The 18,314-nt window shown below is 47.6% G+C and overlaps 1 protein-coding gene and 1 pseudogene across 1 annotated transcript; one reads left to right on the top strand and one right to left on the bottom strand.

Annotated features, from left to right (window-relative positions):
• Positions 1-182: 182 nt before the first annotated feature.
• On the bottom strand, positions 183-14,292 carry SNX15 (sorting nexin 15). The gene is made up of 8 exons (XM_053560996.1): positions 14,051-14,292; positions 8,497-8,532; positions 8,162-8,282; positions 5,220-5,335; positions 4,982-5,129; positions 3,812-3,955; positions 1,017-1,274; positions 183-743 (listed from the first exon to the last, which is right to left on the bottom strand). Exons 1-8 carry the CDS (start codon positions 14,147-14,149, stop codon positions 637-639), a joined length of 1,029 nt encoding a protein of 342 aa, XP_053416971.1. The 5' UTR covers positions 14,150-14,292; the 3' UTR covers positions 183-636.
• A 952-nt stretch (positions 14,293-15,244) lies between these two features.
• On the top strand, positions 15,245-15,334 carry LOC128566278 (uncharacterized; annotated as a pseudogene).
• Positions 15,335-18,314: the final 2,980 nt, after the last annotated feature.

Genomic DNA, 18,314 nt, shown 5'->3' with positions numbered 1-18,314 from the left:
GAGCTGTGTGATGCCACGGCACTCTACCGAGGGCAATAAAGTGAGACTCTGTCTCTACAAAAAAAAAAAGAAAAGAAAATGTTCTGGGATTTGGGGGTAGCAAAGACTCACCCCTGCGACTACACAGCTCTGCCAGTGTAGTGTGAGCGGAGTCATAGACAATACCATGCGAATAGGCCTGTTTGTGTTCCAACGAAATTTATTTACAGACACTTAAATGTCATATAATTTTCATCTGTCACAGCACATTATTCTTTTGTTTTTTTTTTTCAAGCATTAAAATATGTAAAAACCAGTATAGCTCATAGGCCTTACAAAAAAAGGCTATGGGTCAGATTTGACTACAGGCTGTAGTTTGCAGACCCCAGTTCTAGATGTTAAATTCAAATTAATAGTTCAGTGACCAGAGCCGCTGTTCACACATCAAGACAGGCAGGATCAGAAGTGCAGGTCCCTAATGCCAAAGAGCAAGTGTAGGCAGGGAGCTGAGAGTTCATTGTTTTTCTCTCTCTTGGTCCAGTTACATATAGAAATGGCCCCTGGGGTTACAACACCAAGGGGTAGGGCCAGACCCTGGGGAGAGAATGGGTGGCTGGCAGTGCTGGAGCTAAAGTCCTGGGGAAGAGTCTGTTCCTCTCAGGGCGGGAGCGAGGACAGGTGCAGGTTTAGGATCTCCTCTGCCCGCTTCAGGTACTCAGCCGCCTTCCTCTTCACACCTTCCCGGCGGGCAGGGGATGGGTCATCTGTATAGAGAGACTGGCTCAGCTGAAGTACCTGTGCTCAGCTACCTTCAGAACTCTTGGTATAGTCCCTCACAGTTCATAGAGCATTACCACCTGCCTTTCCTTCTTCCCTGCGGCCCAGTGTCTATTCTCCTCATTTTACAAATAGAGAAACTGAAGCCACAGGAGGTTAAAAAAAAAAAAAACAAATCTTGCCCAGGTTACACAGCTGGTCAGTGAGGAACAAGGGCTCCTGATCTGGGCCTGACCCTCCACCCTCCAGTCCCTACTTACTGGGCACTCCCTGAAGCAGGATATGCACACCATCTCGGTAGCCCTGGAGTGCAGCAGGGTAGGCGCCTGCCTTCTCATCCCGCAGTGCCTGGGTGATGAGCTCTGTGGCCTGGCTCAGATAGGCAGGGGTGGGTCCTCCTTCCTCATCTGCTTCCTCCTGCTGCCCTCCTGGCTCCCAGGGTTCCTGGTCCAGCCTTTCCGATTCTTCCTCCGCTGATGTCAGCTCACCTATGTGAGTGGGGCTGCGGCCTGCTCCTTCTGCAATCAGAGAGGACTCAGACTAGACTGGCCCTTTCTTTCCGGACCCACTGCCCAACCCCCAGACCTCTCTTATCCATCAGGATTTCCCTAATAGAGGGGTACAATGTCTAGGCAATCCAGAAGATGCCTGTGTATAGCAAACTAGCCATGATCTCTTTGGTCAGCAGGGTCATGTGCTTTTGGAAAAATAGCCTTACTTTCCTAATTCTTTTTTAGGTACTTTTTTTTTTTTTTTTTTGAGACAGAGTACCATTTTGTTGCCCTCGGCAGAGTGCCATGGTGTCACAGCTCACAGCAACCTCAAACTTTTGGGCTCAAGTGATCTTGCCTCAGCCCGCCACATAGCTGGGACTATAGGTACTCGCCACAATGCCCAGCTATTTTTTGTAGAGATGGGGTCTCACTCTTGCTCAGGCTGGTCTTGAACCTGTGAACTCAGGCAATCTATCTGCCTTGGCCTCCCAGAGTGCTAGGATTATAGGTGTTAGCCACTGTGCCTGGCCTTTTTTAGGTACATATTAACTTTAGTTTGTGAGCTCTGGATCACTAGTCCTATCTCTCTCTCCTGACTCCAGTTAACCAAGAAATCCAAAAATTCCCTCTATAAAGTTTAACTGAAGGTTGTAGACCAAGGGCCAAGGGTAGAAATACTCTAAACCTTGGAATAATCTTAGAATAATGGATTCAGAGAATCTTAGGTCTTTTCTGAGGTCTTACAATTACAGTTGAGGCCCTTAAATGTGAAGACAGTGGAACATAGGTCCCCTTAACATTCTAGAGAGAAGGGCTCGTTATACCATCCTGGACTGGCTAGGAGGCAGTCAGACATCTTCCTTATATGCAAGGTGCCTAGAGATCTCAAGGCTTTTGAAGAGAAGGTGCAGGAGCAGGAACAGGGAGTGCTATGGCTCCCCACTGTCCTGGGAAGAAAGGGGATGGGCATCTCTCCAGTACCATCCAAGTGAGGAGTTCCACAAGAGCCCTGAGAAGACTGGCACCTATGAATGGCAGCTTCTGGATGGGCCTACAAACCTCCCTCTGTTACTCATGGAACAGAGAGTAAAAGGATGCTTGGCTGGTTTTAGGAGTCTGGCTGAAGAAGAGAGACAGGAGTGGTGAGAGGCTCGCTGGAGCTGCCCACAAGAGCAAGGCAGGGAGATGAAGCAGGGTCTGAGCAAGCTGCACTTTCAGCCTTTGGAGAACAACAATTTGGGAGTTTTCCTGTGGGCCAAGTGAATGTCTCATGGGGGTGCCTACAGGGAATCTTGAAAAGATCCTGCCCAAGCAGCTGCCCACAGGACACCCCGAGGACTCAGCTGGGGCAAGGGCAGAGTGCATAGATTCTGCTACTCAGAAAATGGGCACAGCAGCCCATGACCCCACCTCTGCCTTTCCATCCAATGGGGGAAGCAGAACAAAGGAAGTGAAAGAACACTCCTCACACCCTGTCACTATGGCATGGGGCTGGGCCAATGGTCAGGTGGAAGAGTGAGGCTAATGACTGGATGGAACATTTATGTCCTCATTTAGACTGACCAGGGTGAAAGCTTGCCTAAGGGTGAGAGCCGCAATGCCTGAAATTGATCAGAAAACTAAAGGTCTGCCAAAGGCTGAAGAAGGGAAGCCAACAAAATGAGCTTGAGAACACTACTGAGGAATGGAATGAAAACAGAGATGTTTCATGATTATCCTGAAGCAAGACTGGCCACTCAGCACCCTGGTTGCAGTAATGGCGTAAATTTGGAGAATTTTAGAATGAAAAACCCTAGTGTCTATAACAGCAGTTCTTAACCTGTGGGTCACGACCCCTTTGGAGGTCAAACGACACTTTCACAGGGGTCGCCTAAGTACATCCTGCATCAGATATTTACATTATGATTCATAACAGTTATGAAGTAACAACGAAAATAATTTTATGTTTGGGGGTCACCACAACATGAGGAACTATATTAAAGGGTCGCGGCATTAGGAAGGTTGAGAATCACTGGTCTATAGGGAACGTGGGACTATAAGGTCCTGAGATCTCAGTGCAAGAAGGTGCTCAGAACCCTGACCTCCATGGGGAGCCCTTCTGTCTCAGGTGTCCCCATATGCTAGGAATGGTTCCAAAGCCCAGAGGGGCTTCCCTCTCTGATGCACTCTGAGCCCAGACCTCACCTTCAGGATCTGCAGCCAGACGCGAGCCAGCCAGAAAATCCTACCCTGGGCTTCCAACAGAAGGAACTCAAACCTCCCATAGCAGTGCGACCCTCCTCTTCCCAAAGTATCCCATCTTGGGAAATGGCTCCCTTTCTTCCAACATGGTTGCATAGGGGCATCAAGCACACCATGCTACTAGCCTTGGCATAGGACTGTGGCACCTAGGGAAGGGGTACCTGCTCTGATTCTCACTGAGACTGCCTTACCCACAGGCAGCACTACTGAGGGCCTTTTCTCAGATTTACACAGGCATCATGCAGGCTGTAGCAGCTCTGCCTTCCCTCCCTGCCCTAAGGACCTCCTGGACCCCTCCCCCAGCTGTCCCAGCTCATTACCTTCCTTGGAGAAGGGGTCAAAGAGGGCAAGCTCAGCCTGGGTAAGCGGGCCTCGGGCAGGGGAACTAGATGATTCTTCGATGTTCCCACAGTTAAAGAGCAGATCCAGGGCCTCCTGAGCAGGGCTTGATGGTGGGGGGTCCACTGAGGAATAGATGTGAGGACATTAACACCTGCGCTTATCATTTTCTAGCTTTCTTTACAATTTTTTTTATTTTTATTTATTATTTTATTTTATTTATTTATTTATTTTTGCAGTTTTTGGCCGGGGCTGGGCTTGAACCTGCCACCTCCAGCATATGGGACTAGCGCCCTACTCCTTTGAGCCACAGGCGCCACCCATTTTCTAGCTTTCAAAATGGAGGTACTCTCACTAAATCAATGCAGCAACCATGGGCATCGATAAGCCCATTATGAGAGCCTGTATCCATTATATATATATTTATTCATTTTTATTTTTTTTTTTTTGAGGCAGAATCTAGCCCTGGTGTCACAGCTCACAGCAACCTCAAACTGTTGGGCTTAAGCAATTCTCTTGCCTGCCTCAGCCTCCTGTGCACCTGGGACTACAGGCGCCCACCACAACACCTGGCTATTTTTTGGTTGCAGTTGTCATTGTTTAGCAGGCTGGGGCTGGGCTCACACCCGCCAGCTTTGGTGTACGTGGCTGGCACCCTTACTTACTGAGCTACGGACGCCGAGCCTGTCCATTTTATTGATTAAGAAACTACAGCTCAGGCTCGGCACCTGTGGCTCAAGCGGCTAAGGTGCCAGCCACATACACCTGAGCTGGCGGGTTCGAATCCAGCCCAGGCCTGCCAAACAACAATGATGGCTGTAACCAAAAAATAGCCAGGCATTGTGGCGGGCACCTGTAGTCCCAGCTACTTGGGAGGTGGAGGCAGGAGAATCGCTTGAGCCCAGGAGTTGGAGGTTGCTGTGAGCTGTGATGGCACGGCACTCTACCCAGGGCAACAGCTTGAGGCTCTGTCTCAAAAAAAAAAGAAACTACAGCCCAGAGGAGAAAGAGACCTGTCCAAAGTCCCTCAGCTGGTGAGTGGTATAACTGGGACACACCCAGATTTTTACTAAGATCACTGAGTGTGTATCCTCCATGACTTCCCTCTCTGGATCCTCCAGCCCCGGCTCCCTCCCCTCACCCCAATATACCTGGCACCTCCAGTTCCTCAAGGCCCCTCCTTTCTGCAGGGAGTGGCTGGGGCAGTCGAGTCTCTTCGGGGGATGGGGTTGGGATCAGAGGGGGTGGCAGAATGTGCAGGTCCCTGGGCACCTCAGAGGGCTGTGTCACTTCCCCGCCCTGCAGGAGAGATGGGGAGTCATGGGGTACAGCCTCATGCATAGGTGAGCTCTCACATGCTGGGGAGCTAGGAAGAGCAGGTACACATACCCGGAAGAACTCCTTGAGCTGGGGGCTGTTGTTGAGTGCAGGTATGTGCACAGTGAAGCGAAGCAAGTCCTCTGCCCCCTTCCGCCGCTCTTCGATCACTGAGGCTTCGAAGCGGCCTGCGGTCCCCCAGGACAAGGGGGTGGGGAGAGAGGGCAGTGACCTATAGGGCTTTCTGGCCCCAAAGCCCACTTTTCCTGATTCTGTCCGAGAGGCTCTGAATAACCCACTGCCCTCCTCCCCATTCTTCTAGGAATCTTCCCTGGCCTCTCCTGGGGTAGAGGGGCTTCCAGGAGGGATCAATCTCCCTATTCATTCATTCACCAGATGTTTACTGAGCACCTACTATGTGCTAGGCTCAGAAGGTGGACAGGAGAGAAACAAGGTGTCTATCCTCAGGGATATCAAATCCTAGACAGGAGGAAGCAGGCAGTTAATAAGAAACTAAACCATCTCAGAAGCTTTGATGTAATAAGGAGAAAAGTAAGGCTCAGAGAGGGAAAGTGACTTGCCCAAGGTCACACAGCAAGTAGTCCATTTTTTTACAATTTTACTGTTCTGTTCTAGGTACTATGTAGAGTTACCTAACTCTGCCCTAACCTGCTAGGAGTGACCCTTCACTTTGGTGCTAAAGAACATCTCAAGGGAATCTGAAGACCCAAGTAACTGATCAGCACTGTCCAATAGAAATATAACGTGAGCTCCACATGCAATTTAAAAATTTTTAGTAGACATATTTAAAAAAAGGAAAAGGAAACATGATGATGATGATGATGATGATGATGATGATGGTGATGACTTTAGGATAGTGTTGCTCAGGCCTGGCATGATGGCTCATGACTGTAATCCTGTGTAATCCTAGCACTCTGGGTGGCTGAGGTGGGTAGATTGCTTGAGCTTATGAGTTTGAGACCAGCCTGAGCAAAAGCAAGACATGATCTCAACCAAAAATAGAAAAACTGAGGCAAGAGGATTGCTTGAGCCTAAGAAGTGAAGGTTGCTGTGAGCTATGATGCCACAAGTGAAGGTTGCTGTGAGCTATGATGCCACAAGTGAAGGTTGCTGTGAGCTATGATGCCACAGCACTCTACCCAGAGTGACAGCTTAGAACTCTGTCTCAAAAACAACAACAACAAAAAAAAGGTAGTGTTGCCCCAGGTAGAGTGCAGTGGCATCATCATAGCTCAATGCAACCTCAAATTCTTGGGTTCAAGTATCCTCCTGACTCAGCCTTCTGAGAAGCTGGGACTACAGGTGCATGTTACCATACCTGGCTGATTTTTTTTCTATTTTTGGTAGAGGCAGGGTCTGGCTATCTTGCACAGACTGGTCTCAAACTACTAGTCTCAAGCAATCTTTCAACCTCAGCCTCCCAAAATGCTGGGATTATAGGCATGAGCCACTGTACTTGGTTTAATTTTAATAACGTATTTTATTTAACCCAAAATATCAAAAATATTATTTCTACATGTAATCAGTATAAAAATCTTATGTTCTTTTTTTCAGTGTGTACTAGATATGTACACACCTCCCAGTTCAAAGCAGTCACATCTGAAGTGCCCCTAAGCCACATGTGACTCATGACTACTGTTCCAGGCAGTGCAGGTCTGGAGGAAATGCCAGCTATGGAAAGGAATCCTGGTTCTGCCACTTATAGGCCAAGGCCTGTGGCCTTGCTGAGCCTCAGTTCCCTTATCTTGAAAATGAGGCTAATAAAGACGGAGATGGGCTTGGTGCCTATAGCTCAGCAGCTAAGGCACCAGTCACCGGAGCTGGAGGGTTCGAATCCAGCCCAGGCCTGCCAAACAACAATGACAACTGCAACCAAAAAATAGTTGGGTACTGTGGTGGGTACCTGTGATCCCAGCTACTTGGGAAGCTGAGACAAGAGAATTGCTTAAGCCCAAGAGTTTGAGGTTGCTGTGAGCTGTGACACACAGCACTCTACCAAGGGCAACACAGCTCACAGCAATCTCAAACTCTTGGGCTTAAGCAACTCTCTTGCCTCAGCCTCCCAAGTAGCTGGGACTACAGGTGCTCGCCACAACGCCCGGCTATTTTTTGTTGCAGTTGTCATTATTGTTTAGCTGGCCTGGGTTGGGTTTGAACCCACCAGCCTTGGTGTATGTGACTGGTACCATAACCACTGTGCTACAGGTGCCGAGCCTGTTTGGGTTTTTTTTTGAGACGGTCTTACTTTAATGCCCTAAGTACAGTGCCGTGGCATCATTGCTCACAACAAGCTCAAAAACTCTTGGGCTCGGGGTGGCGCCTGTGGCTCAGTGAGTAGGGTGCCGGCCCCATATACTGAGGGTGGTGGGTTCAAACCCAGCCTTGGGTGAACTGCAACCAAAAAATAGCTGGGCGTTGTGGCGGGCGCCTGTAGTCCCAGCTGCTTGGGAGGCTGAGGTAGGAGAATCATGGAAGCCCAAGAGCTAGAGGTTGCTGTGAGTCCTGTGACATCATGGCACTCTACCAAAGGCAGTAAAGTGAGACTCTGTCTCTATAAAAAAAAAAAAAACAAACAAACTCTTGGGCTCAAGTGATCCTCTTCCCTCAGCCTCCCAAATAGCTGGGACTACAGGCACCTGCCATACTGCCTAGCTATTTTTTAGAGATGGGGTCTCTCTCTAGCTCAGGCTGATCTCGAACTCCTGAGCTCAGACAATCCACCCACCTTGGCCTCCCAAAGTGCTAGGATTATAGGCATGAGCCTCCTCACCTGGCCTAAAGATGGAGATGTTAAAGGGCCCTGCACACAGGAAGGGCTGGGCCACTTTTAGCCTCAGTTTCCCAACTTATCAAATGAGGCTATCTCTTAAGGGCCCTTCCATCTCTCCAAAGGTGTCTTTGCCTGGAATTTCAGGCCCTCTCTGTTTGGCCCTCACTGGCAGAGGTTCCTTTGTCTGACTCTCCCCCTGCCTTTGGCTGGAGTGCCCACTCACCAAACACCTGGGCCCGGGGGAAGGTGGGAAACTCCTCAAGCCTGCGGAAGAGGTTGCGGTGGGTGTAGGCCAGGTCTCCATGCAGCTTGCGGAAGTCGCTGTACCGTTTCCAGATCACCACCTACAAGAGACATAAGACTTGACCTGGACCAGCAATGATGGGAAGTAGCCTGTCCTGTGCCCAGAACAGCCCCAGGGTGTGTCAGGACTAGTGCCCCCTCCACCCAAGGCCAGGAGGAAGGAGGGCCAGCCTCTGCACAGAGTTACCAGCTGCTCCTTTATAATTTCGAGACATGGAATCACAAAATAGTTCCTCTTCCTCCTGGGAGCCTTACCTCTTTGACATCCTCTGGGTCCTTCTTTGAGATGAACTGAGAAAGATAAGAATGTATTAAGAACCACAGACTGCCATTTGACACCCATCACCCTGTAATGCCCCAGGTAACTTCTAGTCCCCCTTCAAGGGGCAGTGCCCTTTGGCCATTGGTATCTGTGTCCTGACTTTAAGGTTTTGTGTGCCTTTGAGCATTTTTTTTTTTAGACAGCGTCTCATTCTGTCATCCAGACATGTATTGCAGTGATGTGATCATAGCTAATTTTTAAATTTTTTGTAGAGAAGGAATCTCGCTATATTGTCCAGGCTGGTCATGAACTCCTGATTTCAAGTAATTCTCCTGCTTCAGCCTCCCAAAGTGCTGGGATAACAGATGTGAGCGACCGTGCCCAGCTAGTTTTTCTATTGTGAACCTCAGTTTCTTCATCTGTCAAACAGGAGGATCCCTAAAGGCCCATCCAGACTGCTCCAATCTCAGTCCAACTTTTTTTTTTTAATTATTTTTCCTTCTGAGACAGAGTTTGGCTCTGTTGCCTGGGCTAGAGTGCTGTGGTGTCAGCCTAGCTCACAGCAACCTCAAACTCCTGGGCTCAAGCGATCCTCCTGCATCAGCTTCCCAAGTAGCTGGCACTACAGGCGCCTGTCACAACACCCAGCTCATTTTTCTATTTTTTAGTAGAGACGGGGTTTCGCTCTTGCTCAGGTTGGTCTTGAACTTCTGACTTCAAGTGATCCTCCTTCTTCATCCTACCTAGCATTACAGGCATGGCTGTCATGCCTGGCCTTCAGCCCAACTTTTATCCCCATTCCTTCAAAGGTCAAAGAAGTATTTCCATCTAATACCAAAGAACTCAACTCTATGTAAAATGAGGTTTCGGGAGCCAGTCCTTCCTTAAAAGAGGAAGCCCTGGATGTAGAAAAATCCCCCACTGGAGTTGACAACCCTTGGAAGTACAGACTTGGATCAGAGGTGAAAAGAAGGCTCAATTTTCATTATGTCATGTTCATAATTATTTAAAAATAATACCCTACGGTTTAGAGCACTTGACAGTTTTCAAGACTTTTCCTGTTCCTTATCTTAGAACCAGTGATACGGTCATGATTAACAAGCCTACTTAAAAGACCAACAAAGGGGGCAGAACCGGTAGCTCAGTTGGCAAGGGCACCGGCCATATACACCTAGAATGGCAAGTTCAAACCCAGCCAGGGTCTGCTAAGCAACAATGACAACTGCAACCAAAAAATAGCCGAGTGTTGTGGTGGGCACCTGTAGTCCTAGCTACTTGGGAGGCTGAGGCAAGAGAATGGCTTAAGCCCAAAAGTTGGGAGGTTGCTGTGAGCTGTGATGTCATGGCATTCTACCCAGGGCAACAGCTTGAGACTCTGTCTAAAAAAAAAAAAAAAAAAAGACCAACAAAGGGAGGCTGAGAGGGGATGTGACCCAGGCAAGACCACACACCAAGTAAGGGAGACTGTCAGGACTAAAATCCTGGCCCTGGCTATCCACAACAGAGACTTGCCTAAAATTTTGTGTAAAAGAAACTATACTTAAAAACCACTGAGGAATATATACCTCATAGAGGACTCATAGCCAGAATATATAAAGGTCTCCTATGAATCAATATAAAGACCAACAACCCAACTCTTGAAAACAGGCAAAATATTTGAACAGGCATCTCCAATAAAGGGTGTTTTTTTTGTTTGTTTTACTTTAATAGTTACTAATGCACTAGTTTAATAGCCAGTAAGATTATGAAAATATGCTCAACATCATAAGCCATTAGAGATGTACAAGTTAATACTCTAGTGTGATACTACAAACCCAGCAAGAATAGCCAAAATTAAAGATATATATATCCATCCCCTATGACAATTCCATTCCTAGGTATACACCAAGATGAAATTAATACATATGCTTATAAAAAATATTTGTACATAAATATTCTTATTACTTTACAACTAAAACTTTTTTTAGAAACAACCCAAATGGGGGTGGCGCCTGTGTCTCAAAGGAGTAAAGCGCCGGCCCCATATACCAGAGGTGGCGGGTTCAAACCCAGCCCTGGCCAAAAACTGAAAAAAAAAAAAAGAAGAAAGAAAGAAACAACCCAAATGGTCTGGGGGCGGTGGCTCATGGTTGTAATCTTAGCACTCTGGGAGGCTGAGGAGGGAGGATTCCTTGAGTTCAGGGGCTTGGGACTAGCCTGAGCAAGAGTGAGACTCCAGTTCTACTAAAAAGAAAAAATGATCTGGGCATTGTGGCAGGCCCCTCTAGTTCCAGCCACCTGAAAGTCCAAGGCAAGAAGATCAGTTGAATTCAGGAGTTTGAGGTTGCTGGAAGCTGGGCTGATGCCACAGCACCCTAGCCTGGGCAACAGAGTGAGACTGAAAAAAAAAAAAAAGGCTTGGCTCCTGTGGCTCAAGTGGCTAAAATGCCAGCCACATACACCTGAGCTGGCGGGTTCGAATCCAGCCTGGGCCCGCCAAACAACAATGACGGGTGCAACCACAAAATAGCCAGGCGTTGTGGTGGGCACCTGTGGTCCCAACTACTTGGGAGGCGGAGACAGGAGACTCGCTTGAGCCCGGGAGTTGGAGGTTGCTGTGAGCTGTGATGCTATAGCACTCTACCCAGGGTAACAGCTTGAGGCTCTGTCTCAAAAAAAAAAAAAAAGAAAAGGACAAGGTGGCGCCTGTGGCTTAAAGGAGTAGGGCACCGGCCCCATACGCTGGAGGTGGCAGGGTCCAACCCGGCCCCGGCCAAATAACTGCAAAAAAAGAAAAGAAAAGAACAAAAAGGAAAGGAAAGGAAAAGACAGAAAAATAGAAAGAGAGAGAGAGAAAGAAAGAAAGCCAAATGCCCAATAACAGGAGAATGAACAAAGAAATGGTGGTATATCCATACGACTAACAACTACACATAAGTAGAAAAGAACCAAGCACTTAAACATACAACAGCATGGATGGGTTCTAAAAATATTATTTGAGCATAAAAAGCTGAACACAAAAAGAGTATGACTCCATTCATAACATTCAAGACCAGACAAAACTAATGTATGGTGACAGAATCAGAACAGTGGTTACTTTTGTGGGAGGGTGACCTACTGATTGGAAAGTTGGGTGATGGGAAAGTCCACATCTTGATCTGAGCGCTGTTTGTACACATGCATACATACGTAAAATTTGATTGACTCGCAGATTTAAAACTGTGCACATTTATATAAATTATGTCTCAATTTAAAATTTTTTTTAAATGACCAGCCTGAGCTAGAGGAGAGAACCCATCTCAAAAAATAGCCAGGCATTGTGGCAGGCACCTGTAGTCCCAGCTATTCCAGAAGCTGACGCAAGAGTATCACTTGAGCCCAAGAGTTTAAGGTTGCTGTGAGCTGTGACACCAGAGCACTCTGCTGAGGGCGACAAAGTGAGACTCAGTCTCCAGAAAAGAATAAATAAAAAAATGGCTCCTGTAGCTGGGCGGCTAGGGTGCCAGCCACCTGGCAGGTTCGAACCCAGGCCAGGCCTGCTGAACCACAACAACAAAAAAAAAGAGAAATGCAGAAGGCCACTTATGTGTAAATAATAATAAAGTAGATAGATATATTTGCTTGTAATATAGAGTTTATCTGTAAGGATAAATAAGAAACTAGTAGTAGGCTCAGCGCCTGTGGCTCAAGTGGCTAAGGCGCCAGCCATATACACCTAAGCTGTGGGTTCGAATCCAGCCCGGGCCCGCCAAACAACAATGACGGCTGCAACCAAAAAATAGCTGGGCGTTATGGCGGGCGCCTGTAGCCACTTGAGCTAGCTACTTGGGAGGCGGAGGCAGGAGAATCACTTGAGCCCAAGAGTTGGAGGTTGCTGTGAGCTGTGATGCCACAGCACTCTACCCAGGGTGACAGCTTGAGGCTCTGTCTCAAAAAAGAAAAAGAAACTAGTAGTAATGGACCTATAAAGAGGAGGAAATGAAGATGGTGAGCAAAATTTATTTATCTTAAAAAATTATAAAGATATATCAAAGTAATGCGTGGTTACTTAGTTTAAAAAGTCAACAGAAAGACTTACAGAAAAGGTTAGTGATTCCCACTCCCAGAGTCCATACTCCTAGGAACAATCTTTTTATTTGTATTTTTAGGTATGGGAAAGACATTATAAAAGATTTGGGAAAGCATATTTTAAACATCTAGGATTCTGCACTTAGATCACTCTGGAAGTATCTTATGTTTTTGCTTTGCTTTATCAGTTCAAAAGCACCAGTTCAATAGCGGTCTGATAATTCTAGAAGTACAAAAATTTTATAGTAAAAAGTCTTCTCCCTGGGGCGGCGCCTGTGGCTCAATGGGTAGGGTACCGGCCCCATATATCTAGGGTGGCGGGTTCAAACCCGACCCTGGCCAAACTGCAACAAAAAAATAGCCGGGCGTTGTGGGGGGTGCCTGTAGTCCCAGCTACTCGGGAGGCTGAGGCAAAAGAATAGCCTAAGCCCAGGGACTGGAGGTTACTGTGCGCTGTGTGACGCCATGGCACTCTACCAAAGGCAATTGAGTGAGACTGTCTCTACAAAAAAAAAAAAAAGTCTTCTCCCAAGCCCTGTGCTCAGCCACCTTGATCCTCTCCCTGGGGGCCTTCAATGTTTCCAGGCCTTGTATATCATTACAAATATCCTATTATTGTTTTATTTTTCTTTTCAGTTTCTTCCATTTCCCTGTACAATGTGCTCATAATGTTGTTTGCTTCATCTATCAACTTTAGCCTTTACTGACTTCCTGCGGTAGAAATGAAAATGAAGGTTCACTCCGTTAGTCTTTTTGAACTGTATTAATTTTTTAAACCATGAAACTAGCAGTATTTTTTTTAAATGATCAAACTCTTTGAAGACTTTTTAAAACTCTATAAAGGACTTTTTCATAAGTATCAAACAAAGCAAAAGGCAAAACTTACTCCAAGAGCCTGGAGAATTAGCTAATATTTGGGTTAAACCAGAGTTTCCATGTTAATTTAGAGAAATTCACAACCTGACGTTCGGACGCTACGATACATGCTTGGTAGCACGTGCCAGGCAGTTCCAAGAACTACGTAACTGTTCACGCCCTTTTAAAAAAGACAGCGCCTGGATGGCGCCTGTGGCTCAGTGAATAGGGCGCCGGCCCCATATACCGAGGGTGGCGGGTTCAAACCCAGCCCTGGCTGAACTGCAACCAAAAAATAGCGGGGTGTTGTGGCGGGCGCCCGTAGTCCCAGCTGCTCGGGAGGCTGAGGCAGGAGAATTGCTGAAGCCCAAGAGCTAGAGGTTGCTGTGAGTCCTGTGACATCATGGTACTCTACGGAAGGCGGTAAAGTGAGACTCTGTCTCTACAAAAAAAAAAAAAAAGACAGCGCCCCCGTGGCCCCGCCCCCTAAGGGTTGATAAGAAGTCAACGAGGGAACCTCCTCTTAAAGGGAAAGTTCATTTTCGTCGCCTAAAATGGGAGCTTACTGCATTGCCTTGCCTTAAGGTAAAATACGGCCCCCACCTCTAACTAAAAGGGTAAAGTCCCCGCTGGGCTCCACCTCACCTGCGCGGTTACTTTGTACTCAGTGTAGCCCTTGGGGTGGGTCCTGGGGTCGGAGACTGTGTAGTGTCGCAGGTAGTCATCTTTCGCTTGGCGGGACATGACAACTGAGCTGGAGCACAGCTGACCGCCGGTCTCCACCTCCTCCAAGCCGCCCCCACCCCTCGGGGCGGGTCTCTACCAGCCACCACCTAGCCCAGGCCTGCGCCTTCCCTCTTCCGGCCCAGGGAGCTGGTTGCAAGTGACAGCGCGGTTCTGGGTCTGGGCTCGAGGCCAAGGGAGCGTCTAACAAGTTCCCTGTCGTTGGTAAAACGTAAACCTAGGTCGGGGAGGTGCTGATCACTCCCCTTCTCTGCCGGGCTATGGAGCCTCTCCTATTCGAGCGTAAACACTCACCACAGACCTCCAAACGACTTTTCCCTTGCTTATCAATTCCCTTCTTTCATCCACCCAACCAACATTTATCGTGTCCAATATGTGTGCCAGACATAGCCAAATTATTTCCCTGTCTCCGAATCTCCCTCCACAAGATTCGTAAAGTCACGCTGGAAACGTGGGAGAAGCAAAGAGAACGCTGGAGAAGCAGTATGGTACCATGGACTCTGAAGTCACAACTCTCACTAGCTGCATGAGTTTCCCTAAACTACACAATGGGGAACATTTACAATAGAATCTACTACCTGAATACAGGTGTGGTGAAAACCACTACTAAGTCAAAGCCAGAATGGGAAAGGAAAAGACTCATATCAACAGGGTTGTCATTGAACAACGTGTAATTTTGGGCAAATCCACCATTACTGGCCATCCCGATCTATAAACGCGGTGGAATCAACAAAACAACCCTGGAAAAACATCAGAAGGAGCCTGCTGAGATGGGAAAGGGCTCCTTTAAGCATGCCTGGGTCTTGGGTAAACTGAAAACTGAACTAACGTGGGAGTAGTATCACTACTGATGTCTCTGCAGAAATTTGAGGCCAGCAATTACTATGTAACTATCATTGATGCTCCAAGATGCAGAGACTATTAAAAAAACCTGGGGCGGTGCCTGTGGCTCAAAGCAGTGGGGCGCCGGCCCTCTATACGGGAGGAGGTGGGTTTAAACCCGGCCCCGCCAAAAACTGCAAAACAAAAACAACAACAAAAAAAAACCCTGGTGGTGGGCATATTTCTGGTTGACTGTACTGTCCTGACTATTGGATCGCTTCTCGGCCTTTTGGCTAAGATCAAGTGTAGTATCGGTCCTGACTATTGCTGCTGGTGTTGGTAAACTTGAAGCTGGCACTCTAAGAATGAAAGAAGTGGGCAGGGTGCGGTGATTCACACCTGTAACCCTAGCACTCTGGGAGGCTGAGGCGGGTGGATTGCTTGAGCTCATGAGTTCGCGACCAGCCTGAGCAAGAGCGAGAACTCCATCTCTAATAAAAATAGAAAAGCTGAGGAAAGATAATCTCTTGAGTCCAAGAGTTTGAAGTTGCTGTGAGCTATAACGCTATAGTATTCTACCCCGGGCAACAGCTTCAGACTCTGTCTCAAAAAACAAAACCAAAAAAAAACAAGGCTTGGCGCTTGTAGCACAGTGATTACGGCGCCAGCCACATGGACCCAAGGTGGCAGGTTTGAACCACTCTGGCCAGCTAAAAGTGACAAATGCAACCAAAAAATAGCCAGGAGCACCTATATTCCCAGCTACTTGGGAGGCTGAGGCAAGAGAATTGCTTAAGCCCAGGAGTTTGAGATTGCTATGAGCTGTGACGCCACAGCACTCTATTGATGGCAATATAGTGAGACTCTGTCCTCCCCCCCAAAAAAAAAGAAAAAGAAAGAAAGAAAGAAAGAAATTGGCTACAATCCTGACACAGTAGTATGTGTGCCAATTTATGGTTGGAATGGTGGCAACAGGGTGGAGCCAAGTGCTCACATGCCTTGGCTCAGGGATGGAATGTCACACATCACCCGTAAAGATGGCAAGAAGAACAAAGAGGTGAGAAAGATTATCTTCCTGAGCTGAGAGCTTGAGTTAGAGGAAGTATAATATTTATGGGCTATTGTGAACATTCCCATCTCTGGTGTTAAATGTGAGCTTGTGTTTTATTATTTTTATTTTTATAATCCCTTAAGCAGAATCATTGGCAAATAGTCATTGGCTTCCATAATTTACATCCCCTCCTTACAGATAATAGGATTCCAATTTGGAGGTATTTCCCTACATACTGAGATATTTGAGGGCTATCTGAAGATTATGTTATAAAACAGAGAGAGAGAGAGAGAGCGCTCAATAACAACAGAACTATCTTGCTTAGAGCTCTGGGTTGCATCCTGCCTCCAACTAACAAGCCCTGGGGTCTGTCCCTCCAGGATGGCTACCGAATTGGTGGGATTGGTACTGTCCCTGGAGGCCAAGTGTAGACTGGTGTTTTCAGACCCCCCATGGTTGGTCATCTTTGCTCCAGTCAAGGTTACAACTGACGCAAAATCTGTTGAAATGCTTCATGAAGTTGTGAGGCTTAAATGTGATAGCGTGGATGCAGTGCTCACAGAATAGTCACTCTTGTTACCAGAGCTCAGATGTATCGGCACCCCACCTCATCTTCAGGAAGAATCAAGCAGACTCCTGAGAATCAGGCTCTGAAGGCTCTGAAAAAGGAGGTGTCCAGGAGGAGCTGGGCGTAGAGGTGTCCCCTCACACAACACATACCAGGATGCCTCTGAAGACCGCTTTACATGAGGCTCCTGCTCTCCAGAGTTCCCTCTGTTGCCTGGTTTTGCTGTTGCCCTAGTTTCCTTCTCACCCATCTTCCCCAGCCTCTCCACATCCTCCACTTTCCTTTCTTTCTTCCTGTCCTCTCCAAGCCTTTTCCACCTAGGGCAGTCTAGCCCTTCCCCTCCAGATCTCCAACTCCACCAGATCCATCACCAAGAGGGGTGAACGGAGATGGCAGGGGAAAAGAAGAGGATGCAAAGGCAGGGGCCTGCTCCCCGCATTCCCTCAGGGTCTGCTTGAACATGAGATCTTTGTGATGAATATAACCTTTTTATTTTCTTATTTGTCTCTACCCATGAATAATTCACCTTTCAATCAGGGTGTTGCTTTCTAAGGGCCATAAGGACTTGAACACTGGAGTGACTCCTCTGTGACAGTGGATCACTCATGCACATTGTTTGAATTTGCTTAAGCTCTCACTGTTTCAAATAATAAAATGATAGTTGTTGGCTGAGCGCCCATAGCTCAGTGGTTAGGGCGCTGGACACATGCACCAGGGCTGGTAGGTTGGAACCTGGTCCAAGCCTGCTAAACAAAAAAATATAGCCAGGGGCGGCACCTGTGGCTCAGTCCGTAAGGCGCCGGCCCCATATACTGAGGGTGACGAGTTCAAACCCGGCCCCGGCCAAACTGCAACCAAAAAATAGCCGGGCATTGTGGCGGGCGCCTGTAGTCCCAGCTACTCGGGAGGCTGAGGCAAGAGAATCACTTAAGCCCAGGAGTTGGAGGTTGCTGTGAGCTGTGTGAGGCCACGGCATTCTACTGAGGGCCATAAAGTGAGACTCTGTCTCTACAAAAAAAAAAAAAAAAAATATATATATATATATATATATAGCCGGGCGTTGTAGCCAGGACTATCTCCCTGTAGTCCCAGCTACTAGGGAGGCTAAGGCAAGAGAATCACTTGAGCCCAAGAGTTTGAGGTTGCTGTGAACTATGATGTCACAGCACTCTACCAAGGGTGACAAAGTGAGACTCTGTCTCAAAAATTAAGAAGAAAAAAGATAGTTGACTCTTATGACCGTGCTTATGACATACAAGACACCATCCCATGTGGTGCTTACTGAGGTACAGACAGGTTAGACAACTTGGGCACATCAACTCAAGAGTGGCAGAGCCAGGATTTCGCTCCAGGGCCCAGGTGTGTTCACTCACCGCAGGCTTTGGAGTGTGAAGACCTCAGTATCTGTCTTGTGAGGAGCTCAGGCAGGGGCTTCTAACTTAGTACACGGAAGGCAAGTTTGTTTATGTTCAAAGGTTGTTACCTTGTGTTTTATTATTTTTCGAAGAACGTCCACCTAACATTCATTTCCCTTCTACCCTAATGAAACCCAGATTTTGCATAAATCTCCACTCCTCCAGGAAGGGATCCTAGTGCCACTTTCAGAGTAAATCCCAGTGTCTCCTCCTCACCAACTTTCCCTTGGAATAACTTTCCTGCCCCCACTGGACAGTCTGGTGGGATTTGGGTCCAGTAAGTTCTCACCAAGACCAGCATGGGCCTCA

The sequence above is a fragment of the Nycticebus coucang genome, chromosome 14, assembly GCF_027406575.1.
Source record: "Nycticebus coucang isolate mNycCou1 chromosome 14, mNycCou1.pri, whole genome shotgun sequence".
Lineage (NCBI taxonomy): Eukaryota > Metazoa > Chordata > Mammalia > Primates > Lorisidae > Nycticebus > Nycticebus coucang.
The sequence above is the reverse complement of the archived record's forward strand: the minus strand, read 5'-3'. Positions and strand labels throughout refer to the sequence as shown.

What these genes read in the sequence shown, in the direction of transcription:
- SNX15 (XM_053560996.1), bottom strand. Translation starts at nt 14,149, where the DNA reads ATGTCCCGCCAAGCGAAAGATGACTACCTGCGACACTACACAGTCTCC. An exon ending in TGACCCCTTCTCCAAGGAAG is followed by an intron (nt 1,275 to 3,811) that starts GTAATGAGCTGG and finishes CTCTGATTGCAG; the next exon opens with AAGGAGCAGGCCGCAGCCCC. An exon ending in CCTGCTTCAGGGAGTGCCCA is followed by an intron (nt 744 to 1,016) that starts GTAAGTAGGGAC and finishes CTCTCTATACAG; the next exon opens with ATGACCCATCCCCTGCCCGC.